This window comes from Fundulus heteroclitus, chromosome 14, assembly GCF_011125445.2.
Source record: "Fundulus heteroclitus isolate FHET01 chromosome 14, MU-UCD_Fhet_4.1, whole genome shotgun sequence".
Classification (NCBI taxonomy): Eukaryota; Metazoa; Chordata; class Actinopteri; order Cyprinodontiformes; family Fundulidae; genus Fundulus; species Fundulus heteroclitus.
The window spans coordinates 34,857,341-34,872,610 of record NC_046374.1 but is presented as its reverse complement, the minus strand read 5'-3'; the positions used below and the strand labels follow the sequence as shown (position 1 = coordinate 34,872,610).

At 40.2% G+C, this 15,270-nt stretch overlaps 3 protein-coding genes across 11 annotated transcripts in view; 1 reads left to right on the top strand and 2 right to left on the bottom strand.

Moving 5' to 3' along the window:
- Nucleotides 1-3,958, top strand: part of LOC105919284 (type II inositol 3,4-bisphosphate 4-phosphatase) — a 45,765-nt gene extending 41,807 nt beyond the window's left edge. For 7 of the 9 annotated variants that reach the window (XM_036146760.1, XM_036146761.1, XM_036146762.1 and 4 more), the window contains 3 exons: nucleotides 950-1,104; nucleotides 1,296-1,565; nucleotides 3,666-3,752. In XM_036146760.1, the coding sequence (XP_036002653.1) occupies nucleotides 950-1,104; nucleotides 1,296-1,524 (384 nt within the window). In that variant the 3' untranslated portion in view covers nucleotides 1,525-1,565; nucleotides 3,666-3,752. Of the gene's footprint in view, nucleotides 1-949; nucleotides 1,105-1,295; nucleotides 1,566-3,665 lie in introns of all 9 variants that reach the window. The other 2 variants (XM_036146763.1, XM_036146764.1) reach the window with 2 other exon arrangements.
- LOC105919280 (FH2 domain-containing protein 1) overlaps nucleotides 1-15,270 on the bottom strand; it is a 258,923-nt gene that overhangs the window by 104,953 nt on the left and 138,700 nt on the right. The window lies entirely within an intron of this gene.
- LOC118565777 (tripartite motif-containing protein 16-like) lies at nucleotides 8,153-9,826 on the bottom strand. Its single transcript, XM_036146771.1, has one exon. The coding sequence runs from the start codon at nucleotides 9,824-9,826 to the stop codon at nucleotides 8,153-8,155; it is 1,674 nt and encodes a 557-aa protein (XP_036002664.1).

The following is a 15,270-nucleotide window of genomic DNA, read 5'->3' as shown; positions in this document are numbered from 1 at the left end:
CAGACTTCATTCCCAACGACATTCCAGGCTTTTCCCTCTTGAATCACATTTTTTTGCGTTTTTTCCCACTGGATCTTGGACCATTCTTCGTTTCCCTGGTGAGATGCTTTAAAATTGTAATTAACCACGAAAGGCTTTATTTAGTAACACAATAAGCAAAAACAGATCATAAAACACCAAAACAACAACTAATACTGCAGCAGGACATGATAATCTTTCATAGAAACTTTGTATGTAACCAGAGTGAGCTACTGACGTATAAAAAAACTAAAATAACATGTCTATGCACCTTTAACCTGCAGCCCGTTGTGCTAACAGTGTCTTCATATCTGCCATCATGCACAACTTGGAGATGTGTGCGTTCATCCACTGATGGAAACCCTGTTTCACAGTTAGCATAGCACATCCGATCCTTTTTATCTCTGTGTGGAAAGACTGAACACGGCACTATTACTTTAAATCATGGATTTTCGTGTCACTTGCTTGTTGACGTTGGAGGCCTCCGTGTCCACAGCACCTGCCACTCCAAAAGCATTGCAGTAAATTAGGCTACTTGGACCATCGGCTGGTTTTGTCGGCTTATTGATGACGCAGCTTTGGCATGAAGCCTGTGAGGCCGCTCCTGCTTCGCTGCCTGATGATTAATCCACACAGGAAAAAGTATCACGGCTGCTTCTGTTGGAACCAGGTCCATCCATGCAGCACCCAGGAAGCAGAGAGGCTGCAGTTCCAGAAATGAACCATGAGGATCACAGAATGAAGGTTCTGTTCATCCACAGAGCTGCAGAGGAGTGTATAATGTCTGAATTTACCCAAAAAGAAAAGGATTTGTCGATTTAACAGCCAGGGAGTTTGTGGGGGGGGGGGGGGGCATGATGATGCTGGAGACAGAGGGTTTGCCTGTCGACGGTCTTCTCCACAGGCTGTGAGGGTGTTTCCTTGTGTGCAGGTGTGCCGTAAGGTCAACGGCGTTCGCCTGACGAGCTGTAAGAGCGCGAAGGATCGCACGGCGATGTCTGTGACGCTGGAGCAGTGTACGATCCTCAGAGAGCAGCACGCTCTCAGCCAGCAGCACTTCAGCTCTGCACTGGACAGCATGAGGAGGTGAGGCTCATTAAACTTCTCCTCCTCTTCGTCTTCTTCTTCTCTCTCACTGCGTCTCTGACCTTCGTTTTCTGCTCAGTCTTTCAGTATTTCTTCTTTTCTTTTTAATTTTCTTCCCTTTTCTGTGTTTTGTTTCCTCCTCCACCTTCTCTTCTGTTGTCCACCCCTGCACACGAACGCTCCTCCTGCAGGTCTCGTCTGTCCTGGGGACAGATGCTGGGCTGTTACGGCCACTCGGGGCTCTCTATGTCGGGCTTTGAGCCGACAGAATGCCCCTCGGCTCTCCAGGGCTCCTGGCTTCAGCTGTGTTTGGCCTCCAGAAGACACTTTTACCCGTTAGCCTTCCTGCTGGTGACTTCTCACCTCCTGGTGCTCTGGCTCATATTCAGCCCCGTGGTTCTGCTGCCTAAGTACCAGTAAACGGCCTCAGCGGGATGAGTCCATGATAAACGTTCTCCCAGGTCTGTCCACAGCAGCATTGGGAGAACGTAAATGTGCCCAAAGAAGCTTAGAGATTATTTATTTATGCATCTGAACGTATTACCAACCAGTTTTACTGTAGAATTTTTTTTGTTTCTCAGAAAGTGAGATTGTTTTACGTATTTTTGCACAATAGTTTTGGGGATTATTTTTTATTTAATCTGAGTTATTTTAGAAACAAACCACTTGGAATATATATTTTCAGCTTCACCTACTTGCCTTTAATCCACTTGGAAGCTTCAGCCTGGGTCACCGCAGCGTGTTTCTGTCTGTGGTCCCGTTTTTCTCTCAGATTGACCTCAGGTTGCCGGTTCATCCACTCAGACTCAGTCTGCAGCCGCTGTGTTTGGATTCATGTGGATTTTCCTCCTGAAACTGGAAGTGAAGGGCATCTATCTACATGTTGCTCTTCAGATTAATCATGTTTTAAATGCATACATTCACCACCGTGTGCTGTCGCTGACGGAGGGAGAGGATCTTCAGTGTAGCTCAGATTTAGGCGAATGTTCATCCATTATCATCTAGACCTGCTGAAAGTTGTCCCCAGTGTTTCTCCAAGCTAAATATCTTCTATTGACACAGATGCAGTTTACAGTTTTCCTGCTGCAGCTACAGAACTTTTTCAAGGTTTCTGCATGTTAACAGTAACATTGGGTTCATTATAGTTGCACAAGTTGCTGCTTTTCACCAATAGTGAGCTCCAATTTTTTTTAACCAAATCTGGTAAATCGATTTTTTTTCCATTTTGTTTCATAAAACTAAATAGCTGAAGTTGTTGTTTTTTTTAAATGTACTTTTATTTCAATAATCTCACCTGGGAGTTGACCTGAATTCAAAGTGCAACGTCTTACGAGCTTTAAAACATGCTTATAAAACAAGATGGCAGCCCCCGCCGTAGTAAATAATGAAAATATAACACAAAATGTTTGCTGCTAGTTAAGCTGCACTTCACTTGTGTAACTTCACACTAATTTAAAAAATGACTATATGAATAAATGAAAGAGTCTCATCTTAGGGTAAAAAGATTTCCTCTTCGGACTATTTTGACAATTTATCTTCCCAACCATATATTCAACATTGCATGCTATTACAAAAACAGTTTCCTCTTTCAGGACTGATATAATCCAAAGTTTCATGGAAGCTCAGGAGAATTTATTGGCCAAAATAAATATAGTAAAAAAGATTTTCCAAAATTAAATCTTTAGTAGTTGCAAATTCAAATTAATTGATATAATAAATTTATCACCCAGCCCTACTGCCAATAAAAATACCTTTTTATGGAAAAAAGTTTTGATTCCTGTGACAATCAGATTTATTTCTCTTCTCAAACACCAGTTTCTTTTTCCCAGATCATTTCTGTAAGAATTAGTAGAACCTTTCATTTATCCACTCTTAGTAACAGTTTTCTTTCCCTGGTTTATTTGTTGAGTTTTGCTGCCACCTACTGACCAAACTGAATGTTGTGAGTTTAATTTAAGGCGATAAAAGATCAAATGCAGCCCTCTGGATCACCTTAAAAAATACATTTGTCCCGCCTGTGTGACCCAGATCTGAAACAAAAAGAAATGTCACAGGGAGAGAAATCCCAACAGTGTATAAATGTAAACATATACTGTTAGAATTATAATTTCCCCATTGTTGGACAATAAAGGCGTTTCTTATCTTATATAATTCACTAATTTCAATAGCAATACTACTTGTGTATTGTTTTAAAGCTCCTTTATACACTTCAGCGTTCAACGTATCTGCCAGGTGATGAATGAAAACTATAAATAATAATACTTTAAAGTTGTTGCTCTTGTTTATTTTGGGAATATTTTCTTCTTCTTAAGTGTTGGTGCTGCAGTAAACTGTTGGATGAGTTTGAAACGGATGTGTTTAGTTAACTCTGCTGTAGCTCAGTGTAAAAACATCGGCTGCAACGCCGCGTCTGTTCAGGTCGCCTCTAATGACCTCGTAGGACCACAGATTTAGCAAAGTACGCCTTTTTTATCCATTACGGAGCAGGACCTGTGTTTTTCTGCCGGCCGTTGTCGCCTGGTTGCTGATCTGTGGCTGTGTGTGCTGCTGCGTGTGTGCAGGGACGGCTGCAGGACGGAGAACGTCCAGAAGAACGTCGGCAGCAGGAAGTTCGCCTTCAGCAGCGTCCAGCTCCTCACCTTCCCCAAACTCTACAGACCTCCAGACGGCAGCTACGGCTAGACGCGCCCACTCTTTCTACTCGTATTTAAGTCCAAAGATAGTTTATTTTTCTCATGCGAAGCGTGCGTGTTTGACGGGCGATGTCTGCAGATTGTATTTGTGTGTGAGTGAGGACCATGTAGTTGACTGTGTTCCAATTGCAAACATGTTTCTGCAATAAAAGACTCTTGATTAAAAAAAAAAACTCTAGATGCCAAACCGTTCTTCTGACATGAAACGTTGTAAATGACCAGAGAAGGGTTGTTTCAATTTACGAGAACTGCAAAAATCCTCCATCTTTCCCCACAGATTTTTAAAGGCATACTATGCAACATTTTTCAGTTAATTAATGTGTTCCATACCGTTTTGGACGATTAAATGAGTCATTTCAGGGCGAACAAAGGTTTTCTCGGCCGCCCTGGGGGTCTGTGGGGGAAATACCGCACTTGCAATTGCAAGAGCTCACGGCTCGCACTCACAGAAGTCTCGCTTTACGGCGAGAGCTCCATGTGTTTTTTCCCTGCCATTCACTATATGCACGCGCGAAAGCAACAACAAAGAACCGCGTGTTAACGTCAAATAAACATGCAAGCATATCGAGTTTTATTATTATTATTATTATTATTATTATTATTTTTTTTTTTTTATGTTGGCGAGGCGGCGGCGGCGGCCGCGGCTTGGCGAGGCGGTGGCGGTAGCGTCTCGCCAACATAATAAAAAAAAATAATAATAATAAAACTGGCGAGGCGGCCGCGGCTTGGTTTATACCTTCACTGTGTTAGTCATTGTTTGTACTGCCGTTTTTTTACTTTTCGTTGCGTTCGCCTGTCTGCTAAGCTCAAAACAACTGCGCCTGGCTTGACGGAGAAACCAGAACAGCTGAGCATCTTTATGACAGTGCACTTTTACTTTCGCCCTCTGGGGGGAGCCTCGCTGGAAAATCAACCCCGGTTGCATAGTATACCTTTAAATTCACGATTTTCATTGGTCATCTTGTTTATTCTGAACATTAAGCCTGACTAAAAAACGACACAAATAAATTCAGTTTACTTAGATTATCAGATTTTGTACAATAAAGTAGCATCCGATTGATTCGGTAGAGAAAACCTGGCTGGATGTAATTAAAGCAGTTTACTGAATAACTCCATTCTGAACCTCATGTGTATATAAGCAGGAGGAATTAACTCCTCAGATAAATGTAAAAATGAAGGGACGTATTCATGTGGACACATTTCTGCAGACGTCTTTTACAGTTTGCTGTAAAACTAAAGTGTCTTTCCACCACTTTACCTCACATGTAGACCCCACAAGGGATGCTTGTCTTATTTTCAGAAACTTTTACTCGTCAACCAAGCTCAGACATCAATAATGTCTCCATGATGTCTTTGTACGTCTTCAGAGTTCCCTGTACTTTACCTCAGCTGATATATTAACTAATCTGGGTTTAATTGGATCTTATTTAATGACATCAGTTGGATTTTATCATTTAGAACTGATCATGAAAAAAAATTGTCCTGTAAAGTGCTGCGAGGTGTTCATTCATGTAGATGTCTTTTCCCACTATTTCTTCTGCATTATGAAGCAGCCAGTTTTGGGCCTTTGGTGTTTCATGTTAAATTTAAATTTTTAAGGTTTCTATGCATGCAGAGGCTTACAAAAGTATTCATACCCCTTTAACTTTTCCACATCTGGAAATGGAAAGAGTACGGCACAACTGTAAACCTACCAAGACGAGGCCATCCACCTGAACTTACAGGCTGAACAAGGAGAGCACTGATCAGAGATGCAGCCAAGAGGCCCGTGGTGACTCTGGAGGAACTGCAGAGATCCAGAGCTCAGGTGGGGGAATCTGTCCTCAGGACAACTATTAGTCGTGCACAAATGTGGTGTTTATGGAAGAGAGGCAAGAAGGAAGCCGTTGTTAAAAGAAAACCATGAAAAGTGCTTTTTGGCAGGAGCCATACTGGGAACACAGCTATCGTGGAAGACGACACAAAAATGAAAAACTGTGGAGAACTAACACTGCAGGTCACCCTGAACACATCGTCTCCACTGTTCAACATGGTGGTGGCAGCATCATGCTCTGGGGGAGCCTCTCTTCAGCAGGGACCAGGAAGATGGATGGAGACAATTATCTCATTCTTAGTTATTTGGTCATGCATTTGTTACCTTCTTTTACTATTACATATTTACTTACATTGATTTATACATTAACAAACAGGAGCTGAAGACAAATATTGCGTTATCTAGTCCTTGGCAAATAAACAAAAACAAACTCTTTAATTTCTAACCCTTCCCCACACTCATTCACCAAATGTCTTGTGCTTGTCTAAAATAGTAATACAGCTGTCTTATATTTAAAAATGACCATAATTAGTTTTCTAATTATATGTATTCACTTCAAATGATGTTCTTAAACAACTTTTTAAATTGATAAACATTGGTACAGCACTTGCTTCATTATTCCAAGCATTCCACAATTTAACTCCAAACATTGATGGACACTTTAGTTTCAGTGTTGTTTATGCAAACGTAGTACGGAAAACTTTCTTTTGTTTTGTGCCCAGATCCTGGTTTGAAAACACTAAATAAATTTCCAACATCATCTGGCAAGATCCTTTGTTTAGCTTTCCACATAATGATCTGAATTTTTAAATCAAGAAGATCCTTAAATTTGCGTTGTCTAGATTCAATTTATAAATTATTGGTATGTTTTTTGTAACCTTTTTTGTTGATTATTCTAATGTCTCAGTGGTACTGCTGTATGTATCACCCCAGACATCGGTGCAATAACAGAAGGAGGGAAGAACCATTTAGCAATGTAACATGCGTAAAGAGCTACAGTCAAACAAATCTTTTACTTTGCTAACTTTCCTTTTTCTATAATTTACATGGGCTTCCTATACCAGTTCAGTTTGTCATCGAAAACAACAACTAGAAACTCAAGGTTTCACAGGTCAACTTTTCTCTTGCACAGCTTAGAAAGATCATAAAAAGCCCGTTTCATGGTAATCATCTGTCCAGTTCTGATGTTGGAAAAGGGCAGGGAGGTACTCAGCTTGGCTGACCCTGCGTGTTTGTCTGTCTCTCCAGAATGGGTTCCTCTCTCCTTGAGGATCCACAGACAAAGAGAAAGAAAAGCATGGGGAACTAGTCCTTATAGAGTCAGCCCGAATGCTGTGAGAGGATGACCCTGGGTGCCTGTAACAGTGTCACGTTTCATGTTGTTTCGAATTCAGTCTGACTTTATTCCTCATGGCTTGATTGGACAACAGTGATGTAGAGCTGTGTGTCATCTGCATAGTTATGGTAAATGATGTTGGGTTTTTTTTATGATCTGAGCTAGAGGGAGCATGTTGAAATTGAATAGGAGGGTACCCAGGATGGACCCTTGGGGAACCCCACATGTGATTTATTTTTTTTCATTTCTGATGTAAAGTTACTGTCAGGTTTAAAGACCTAAAACATTGATTAAGCAACACAAAAAGGAAAGACAACAGATTATCTTTTATTGCAAGGAGAACACCAAGTATGTGCACAGTTGCATATCTCCTACTCGTTCTGAAACACACCTGCCGCTTCCTTGTGTTTATTAAGATTTGGGAGGTTCCTAGCCACAAAAAAACATTGTTACTCTAAGGAGTTAGGGCGGCTTACAGCAATGTGACCTTTGAGATAATACAAAGCAGTTTCCCACAGTTCTGTCATGCGTATGCAGACCAGATGGCTGAGTGCAGTTCGTATCATTATCACAACATGTTTTTCTACTTTCTGCAGGCCTTCTGTACACAAAAGAGAGAGAACATCAACACATGTATATAGTAAAATAAAATGGTAACCACTGGTCTATATGTTTCGGTAAATATATAATAAAAACATTAAACACAAAAACAGTAATACATGAGAGAAAGAGAGAGAGAGAGTTTCAGTTACCTGAAAAACACAGCGATTTATAAATTTACTTGATTCATTACTACAACTAGATTGATACAGAATTTGGAAAAAAATATTTTTTAAAACACAGACTGATGTCCTGATTGATCATGATCATGATAAATATAGTTTCCATCAGCTCATCTGTACATTGACTTGAAAAACAGTAACATCTGGTCTGACAAAGTTGTAAATGTAAATGGAATTATTTTAGGTGAATTAAAAATCCTCCTGAGCAGTGATAGACTTCATAGCTGAACAGAAACAGGTGGGAGCAGCACCCAAACAAACTCCAACATCAACAAAACAAGGGGATAAAGTAGCTCCATAAAGACAGCTGATCTCTGAGCAGGTAAGAAATGACAGCAATGAGTTCTCAGCAACAACAGTGGAGACTAAAGAAACTGAAACTTTAATAAAGATTTTAACCAACCGGACGTCGGATCAGTTCTGACTATTTCAGTTTAACAAACTCAGCAGAGGATCCTAGATAAACATAATGAAGCCCAACCCCAGCATGTAGAGGCTGAGTGAATGTGGTCTGGACTCTGTGGAGGAGAGTCATGGTTTCAGAGACGCTGTAGAAAGACAGAATACCTGCTCTGTGATCCAGGTACACTCCTACTCTGGAGGAAACTGGACCTGATAGTGAAGTTTGTATGTTGTTGTGGCAAAATTTATAATTGTCTGTGTCACAATATAATGACCAAGATTTGTCATTGGCTCCAAATAAGCATTCATCTAATCCTTCTGCTCTGCTGATGTTCTTGTATGAAACTGCTACATCGATTCCTCTCTCTTTCCACTCCACCTCCCAGTAACAACGTCCAGTCAGACTTTCTCTACTCAGAACCTGAAGCCAGTCAGTGAATCTGTCTGGATGATCAGAATAAGACTGTTGTTGTTTCATTAATGTTGCTTTCTTGTTCCCCTCGGATAACAACAGCTTCTTGTTTGCTGAGTTTGGATCCAGAGATATTTCTTGCGAATATTTTAGGAATCCAGCTCTGGTCTCAGGTTCTGGTTGTGGCAGTAAAACATCCACTTTAATCTGTGAAATGTTCGTCCATGAGTCTCTCAGGATGTCCTGTAGTTTCTCGTTGAGCTCTGACACAGCTGCTGTCACATCCTCAAAGTATCTCAGAGGACGAATATTGATGCTGGGTGAGTATGTAGACTCACTGAGTGCTGACGGTAAAGGGTAGTTGAGGAGAAACTGGCTGTGATCCTCTGTGTCTGAGAGCTGCTTCAGATCAGCGTCTTTCCTCTTCAGCTCAGTGATCTCCTGCTCCAGCTTCTCCTGAAGCTCTTTGACTCGACTCACTTCAGTTTCCTGCTGGGATCTGATCTGCTGCTTCACATCAGAGCTTCTTTTCTGGATCAGACGGATCATCTCAGTGAAGATCTTTTCACTGTCCTCCACTGTTTTATCAGCAGAGACATTGATGGCCTCCACCTCCTGTTGAAGCAGCTTCACATCTTTCTCTTGGTCCTGGATTCTCTGCTGGATTTGTTGTCGACTCACCTGGACCTCCTTCTGCTTCTCAGTCCTTTCTGCTGCAGCTGGGACTGTTTCATGGCCTTTATGTTCATCCATAGTGCAGAGATAACAGATACACTGCTGATCAGTACGACAGAAGATCTTCATCACCTCATCATGACGAGAGCAGATGTTCTGGTGGAGCTTTTTGGACGGGTTCACCAGCTTGTGATTTTTAAAAGCAGGGGATTGATAGTGAGGCTGAAGATGTTTCTCACAGTAAGTTACAAAACAGACCAGACAGGACATGGCAGCTTTCATCTTCCTCCCAGTGCAGACATCACAGGCCACATCTTCAGGTCCAGCGTAGAAGTGATCAGATGTATCAGCTTGGAGTCCAGTCTTCTTCAGATCCTCCACTAAATCAGTTAATGTGATGTTTTTCACCAGGACAGGCCTTGGTATGAACTCTTTCCTGCACTTAGGGCAGCCGTGGCTTCTCCTCTGATCCTCTCTATCCCAGTACTCTTTGATGCAGTCCATACAGTAGCTGTGTCCACAGGGAATAGTCACCGGATCCTTCAGGAGATCCAAACAGATGGAACAGGAGATGGATTCGCTGTCTAACTGAGCTCCTCTCTGTGCCATCTTACCTCTCAGGAACAATGGCAATGACTTAATCAGACAACTCTCACTCTAAATAGATGTAAGTCACACCCAACCTAAAAATATGTGGATTAACTGGAATCACTTTGTTTCATGGCACGAGAAAACATATTTTCAGACTGACTCAATACGAGAAAGTGTTTAACCCTCATTCTTCTCCGCTTTTGCATATGTGTTAAACAGGGACAATTATAGGTTCTGATATTTAGTGGTGATCAACCCTGAGTGTAATGTACCAGAAGACCCAACATTTCAGCCGAACACAGATAACATTTTGAAAAGTTTATTTCAATGAACTCGCTGGTGAAAAACAGGAAACTGCCAGAAGCACACACAGGAACAAATGGAAGGCAGAGAAACAGATTAGTGGCTGCTGAGGATTCATTTGTGGACAGAAGACTCAGAAAATAAGCCAGGTGGTGGCAGTGGTTCTGATCTGAAGTTCCTTGGGCTCCAGAGGGATCCATAAAACAGCAGCTGAGAGAGTGACGATATCACAAAAGGCTTGGTTGAAGCTAGAAACTTTATTCTCAGTGATTTATAGAATGACTGAGACTAGTTTGACACGTTTGGGTCAAACCAGACAGAGATAAGTGGACAAATCTTTGGGCTAGGCAAGGGGGGTTGGTTGTGTTAAGGTTTTAAAAGGGGGCATGCTGTTGTCCATTGTTCTCGGCCCGTCTCACCACAGTTCAAGATTTGGTAAAAAAGGAGAAACAATTATCAGATGCAAACATTTAAAATATGCATATTTATTTCATTTAGAATTCCAAAGAGACAAAGAAAAACTTACAAGCTTAGTTTCAGTATGTTACCGACTGCCTTCTCCCCAGCCATTGTAAGAACTTTGTCTGCCCTCATCTTCGCAAACCTATCTTTTTAACAGACTGACCAGCCCCTCCCGATTAGTTTGGGGGTTGTGGGCGCAGACATTGAGGCTCCGGGTCCTATCTACTCCCAAAACAAGTAGACTATTGTCTCGAGAGTCTTTATGAGGTAAGGCTGATTTAGCACCCAGATGTCCTATCAGGGGGTCAACCCAGAAGACCTCAAGAACCATAAAATAGCTTTCAGTCCTTAAAACAAACACCCTGTGAGCTGTACGTTTTCTCCCTCAGAGGGGCAACCCCCACATTCTTCCAAGACACAGTTTAGGGATTAAAAGGTACCTCTTATTGTTTTCCATGAAAATGCCTGATTAATATAATAAGTAATCATATTTTTCCATAACAGTTGATAGGCAGAAACTTGGCTGAGGTACACAAATCAGGAGCTAGTGAAATATCTGGCATGGGCAAGTCAAGACAGGGAAATCCAGAAAACATGAACTTGGGTGCCACTTAAAGGTGCATAGCCACATTATTTGACGTTATTTTTAATTTATATGTCAGTAACTGTGGTTCCTGACTTTTGGCAGAATTTTAATAAAACTAAAAGAGGAGAGTTGAGGGGATTCAGATTTTCAACATGCAATGTTATGCACATCATCTATTACTTAAACATTTGAAGTTATCTAGTTTTGCTGAGCTGAGGCAAACCTTGAAAAACTTCCAGAGGGACAGTTTAGTCTGAAAAGAGACAAAAAGATATGTTAAGAAAAATCTAACCATAAGGTAAACATCTAGAAGTGATTCCACAGCTGGGTCTGTGTGTTCTGGCATTGACAGGGACTGGAGAATGAAAAGAATATCAGATGATGTCCACAGGAGGGGTAAAAGGGAACTCTTAATAAATATTGAAGGATCCAAAGTGTCTGTAATTAGAGGATATTAATGTAGCCTGCTCATATAATAAGTGCACACTTAAACTGTAAATACACTGAAAGGCTTACTGCTTAGAAGTTCCCTTTTTGTAGGTAGGATTTTTATTCCAGAATCATTGAAGTAGAGTGTAATGTCGCTCAGGTTTTGTGTTTTATTTATAGAGTTGTGGTCTGCTAAGCATGATGGTCAAACAATGTTCTAGGGTGGAATCTCCGGCTTTAGCAAAACAAAGGGAGCTTCAGACCTGAAGGTTTAAAATTCTAATTTTTATTTTCTCTGTATAGCTCAAATATTGATCTTCGCTTTTATTTTAGACAGTGTTCTCTATGTGCTGTATTACAGGGGAAAACTATAATCATTGCAAAAAACCCTCTAGAAGCTTAGAAACTTAAAGAGAAAATCAATGCTTGCACTGATAAATAATTAAGTGTAGATCAGTTCACTTGAAAGTTTGACCTTAGACCAACTGGAACTTGTATATATTTAAAGGGAATACTAGCAGTAAATTCACTTGGTCAAAAGCACCAGAAATAAATCAGAAGTCTGAAATAAGTCAATAATCTGTGTATTAATGAGACAGACATACTTATGGTCCTTGGGAGACATTTTCCTTTGTTTATTTTCTTGTATTTTGTCTCTTTCTTTGTTAAAATTGTATTTACTTTTATTTTATCTCCAAAAACATAAAGTAACTACATTCAAGGTAGTTATGCAGATAATTTGAAAGAAAGGGATGTTTGAAAACAAAATTACACAAAAGATAAGGAAAAAAAGATGTTGCTATACATTACCAGGATCACCCAGAACTTGTAAACATCACATTAAACTGATACTAAGAGGACCAGGTTTTGACTATCTAAATACTAAAATATATTTTTTTATGAGCTGTTGCTTTCCAGAAGCTGGCTGGAGATCCTGAAATGCCACCTTTCTTTCAACAGAAGTCTCAGATAAGTGAGCTTTTGCAGGCGTACGGTAAGAAGTCATAATCAATATTGGACATGCAGGGATAAGTGCATATGACTAAATCATACTAAGTTTTAACCAACTTACACAAGGTAATTTGAGATTTTAGTGTGTTTTCAGACATTCCCAGGTGCTGAATGGAGTACTAAACTGTGCGGCAAAGACATGAGGTGCTGATCCTGGGGACACAGAAAAAAGGTGATGTCATTAACTTCTGCCTAGTCCAGTTTTCAATTAAAATTTTAAATAAAAAGTGTTTGCAAAGGCTGCAAAAAGGTTCAATGTGGAAATGACTTCAACAGGGTTAAAGTGGAAAAATTCAGTTTTATTCCTAATTGTATTTATATAAAGAAAGTTAGATCACTGTAAAATAATTCTTCTTATTTAAATTTTGAAGATATTCACATCTGGGGCAATGGTGAAAGACCTTTTTATGACTACTTTTTTATAGGGAACACTGAAAAGAATTACAACAAAACAGTCACAAACAGACATTTTAACCACAAACTTATCAACACTACTCTATAGACGAAGAAATTGGTCGATGTTTATGTTAGACAAAATATTTTGCCAAGACTTAATTTGACAGGTCAGGTCATTTCCAGCACCCTTCCTACTCTAACGCTCCTCTGAAGCTGCTCTGCTCCATCTTTACTCTTCCTGTAATCAATTCCTCGCTCTGCTCCCCTTTAATGGATACAATCCTCATGTCAAAAATCCTGCACTCACCCTTTAACATCATTTGACATGCACTATTTTTCAACACATACTGAATCTATATACACATTCACTTGTCTTTCTATCAACTTGTTACAAATCCTGATCCAGTTAGTTCCAACACGATGTATGTCTTTCAATCTTTAACTGTCCTGTCTGAAATAACAACCATCTTTCTAAACTATTACCTCACCTGGGGGCCTTCAATAGAACTAGCTTACAATTCTGGTCTCACCTTTTCCATCCTAGACACCAGCTGCTCACATTAATAGAATCAGACTTATCTGCATTATGGTGCCATCTGTTTTTCTGTTATCTAACATTTGCTGATATGTACATTAAAACTCTTCTCTCTCCCCCTTTTTCTGAAACAAAACTGCATTTACTGCCAGTTTTGTTACAGAAACATCAACAGAAATCAGTAAAAAGTCGTCATGGAGAGTCAATTCAGTTGCAAATGCTAATCTTTGTTTAAGTAGGAAAAACACTTCCTCTGTTTCCTGAATCCAAATCAAAACATTATTCAATTTTATCATACCTTGTATCTTCACGAGGTCCCTTAAAGGTAGTGTGCAATCAATATACTACAATATGTAGTGACGACGCAGCAGTTCGACTTTCTGAGAATGCTCTATTTGTGACCAGAGTAAATACTGGGTGTTCCTGTGGAAATAGCACAGCCCAGGAAATACACATTTTCTGGCAACTTACAATTTATCTGTACTGACCTTAAAACCATGTTGATGAAGATGTCTCAAAACTAACTCCGTGGCCTGAAGGCAGATCTTAGCAGTAAGAGAAGCCAACCGCAGGTCATTAAAATACTGAATTAGGGTGGTGTTTCTGGGCAGAGGACATGTCTGTAAAAATATATTTTATAACCTGATTAAAAATACCTGGTAATATAGCAAATCCTGGTGGCTGTCTGATACATCCTAGCTGGCAACTTTTATAAGTAAAATAGAAAAAAATATCTCGATATTCTTCAGCTAATGGGAAATAGCATTACATGAATTTTTAGCTCTAAACTCATGTGTGCATTCCAGGTTGGGGCAGACAGTCGTAAAACAGCCCCTCTACGAAGATTTATGGCACCCCTAGTCAACTGAGAGAGACGATTCAACACTGACCTCAAATGTAACTGGAGCACATGAAAGTAATCCCACCCAAGTGGATTTTCCACTCATAATTGTGATGGCAAAGTACACCTTCTGCTTAATGATGATCAGTACGTTCCTGGCCATAATACGAATCAAAACTCATGTTTAAACAGAAACTGATCAGTTACATCACAGACAATTTAATAGATATTAGTATATTTTCAAAACAGCAAACCTGTACGCTGGTAGGCGCTCAAACAGTTGCCTGAAGGAAACGTTTAACCATGCCCCTGATTCATTTGCCTTGTGATCAAAACATGGAGAGAAAAAAAAAGGAAACACTTAATCTAACATCACATACCATTATAGTTGTTCACCAGTGGCAACCTCCGCACGCTCCACATACATATTCCTGGAAGTAAACTTAAAGTCAACTTAAGTGAACTTAAAGCTTATTAAATCAAGAATAGAATTTAAAATTCTCCTTCTAACGTATAAAGCCCTTAATAATCAAGCTCCATCATATATCAGAGCTCTGATTACCCCGTATGTTCCTAACAGAGCACTTCGCTCTCAGACTGCAGGTCTGCTGGTGGTTCCTAGAGTCTCTAAAAGTAGAATGGGAGGCAGATCCTTTAGCTATCAGGCTCCTCTCCTGTGGAACCAACTCCCAGTTTTGGTCCGTGAGGCAGACACCCTATCTATTTTTAAGACTAATGTTAAAACTTTCCTTTTTGACAAAGCTTATAGTTAGAGTGGCTCATACCCTGAGCTATCTCTATAGTTGTGCTGTGATAGGCCTAGGCTGCTGGAGGACATCAGGGTCTAATTTTCTCACTCTACTGATTTCTACTGTTCTTCAGTCTACTGTTCTCCAGTT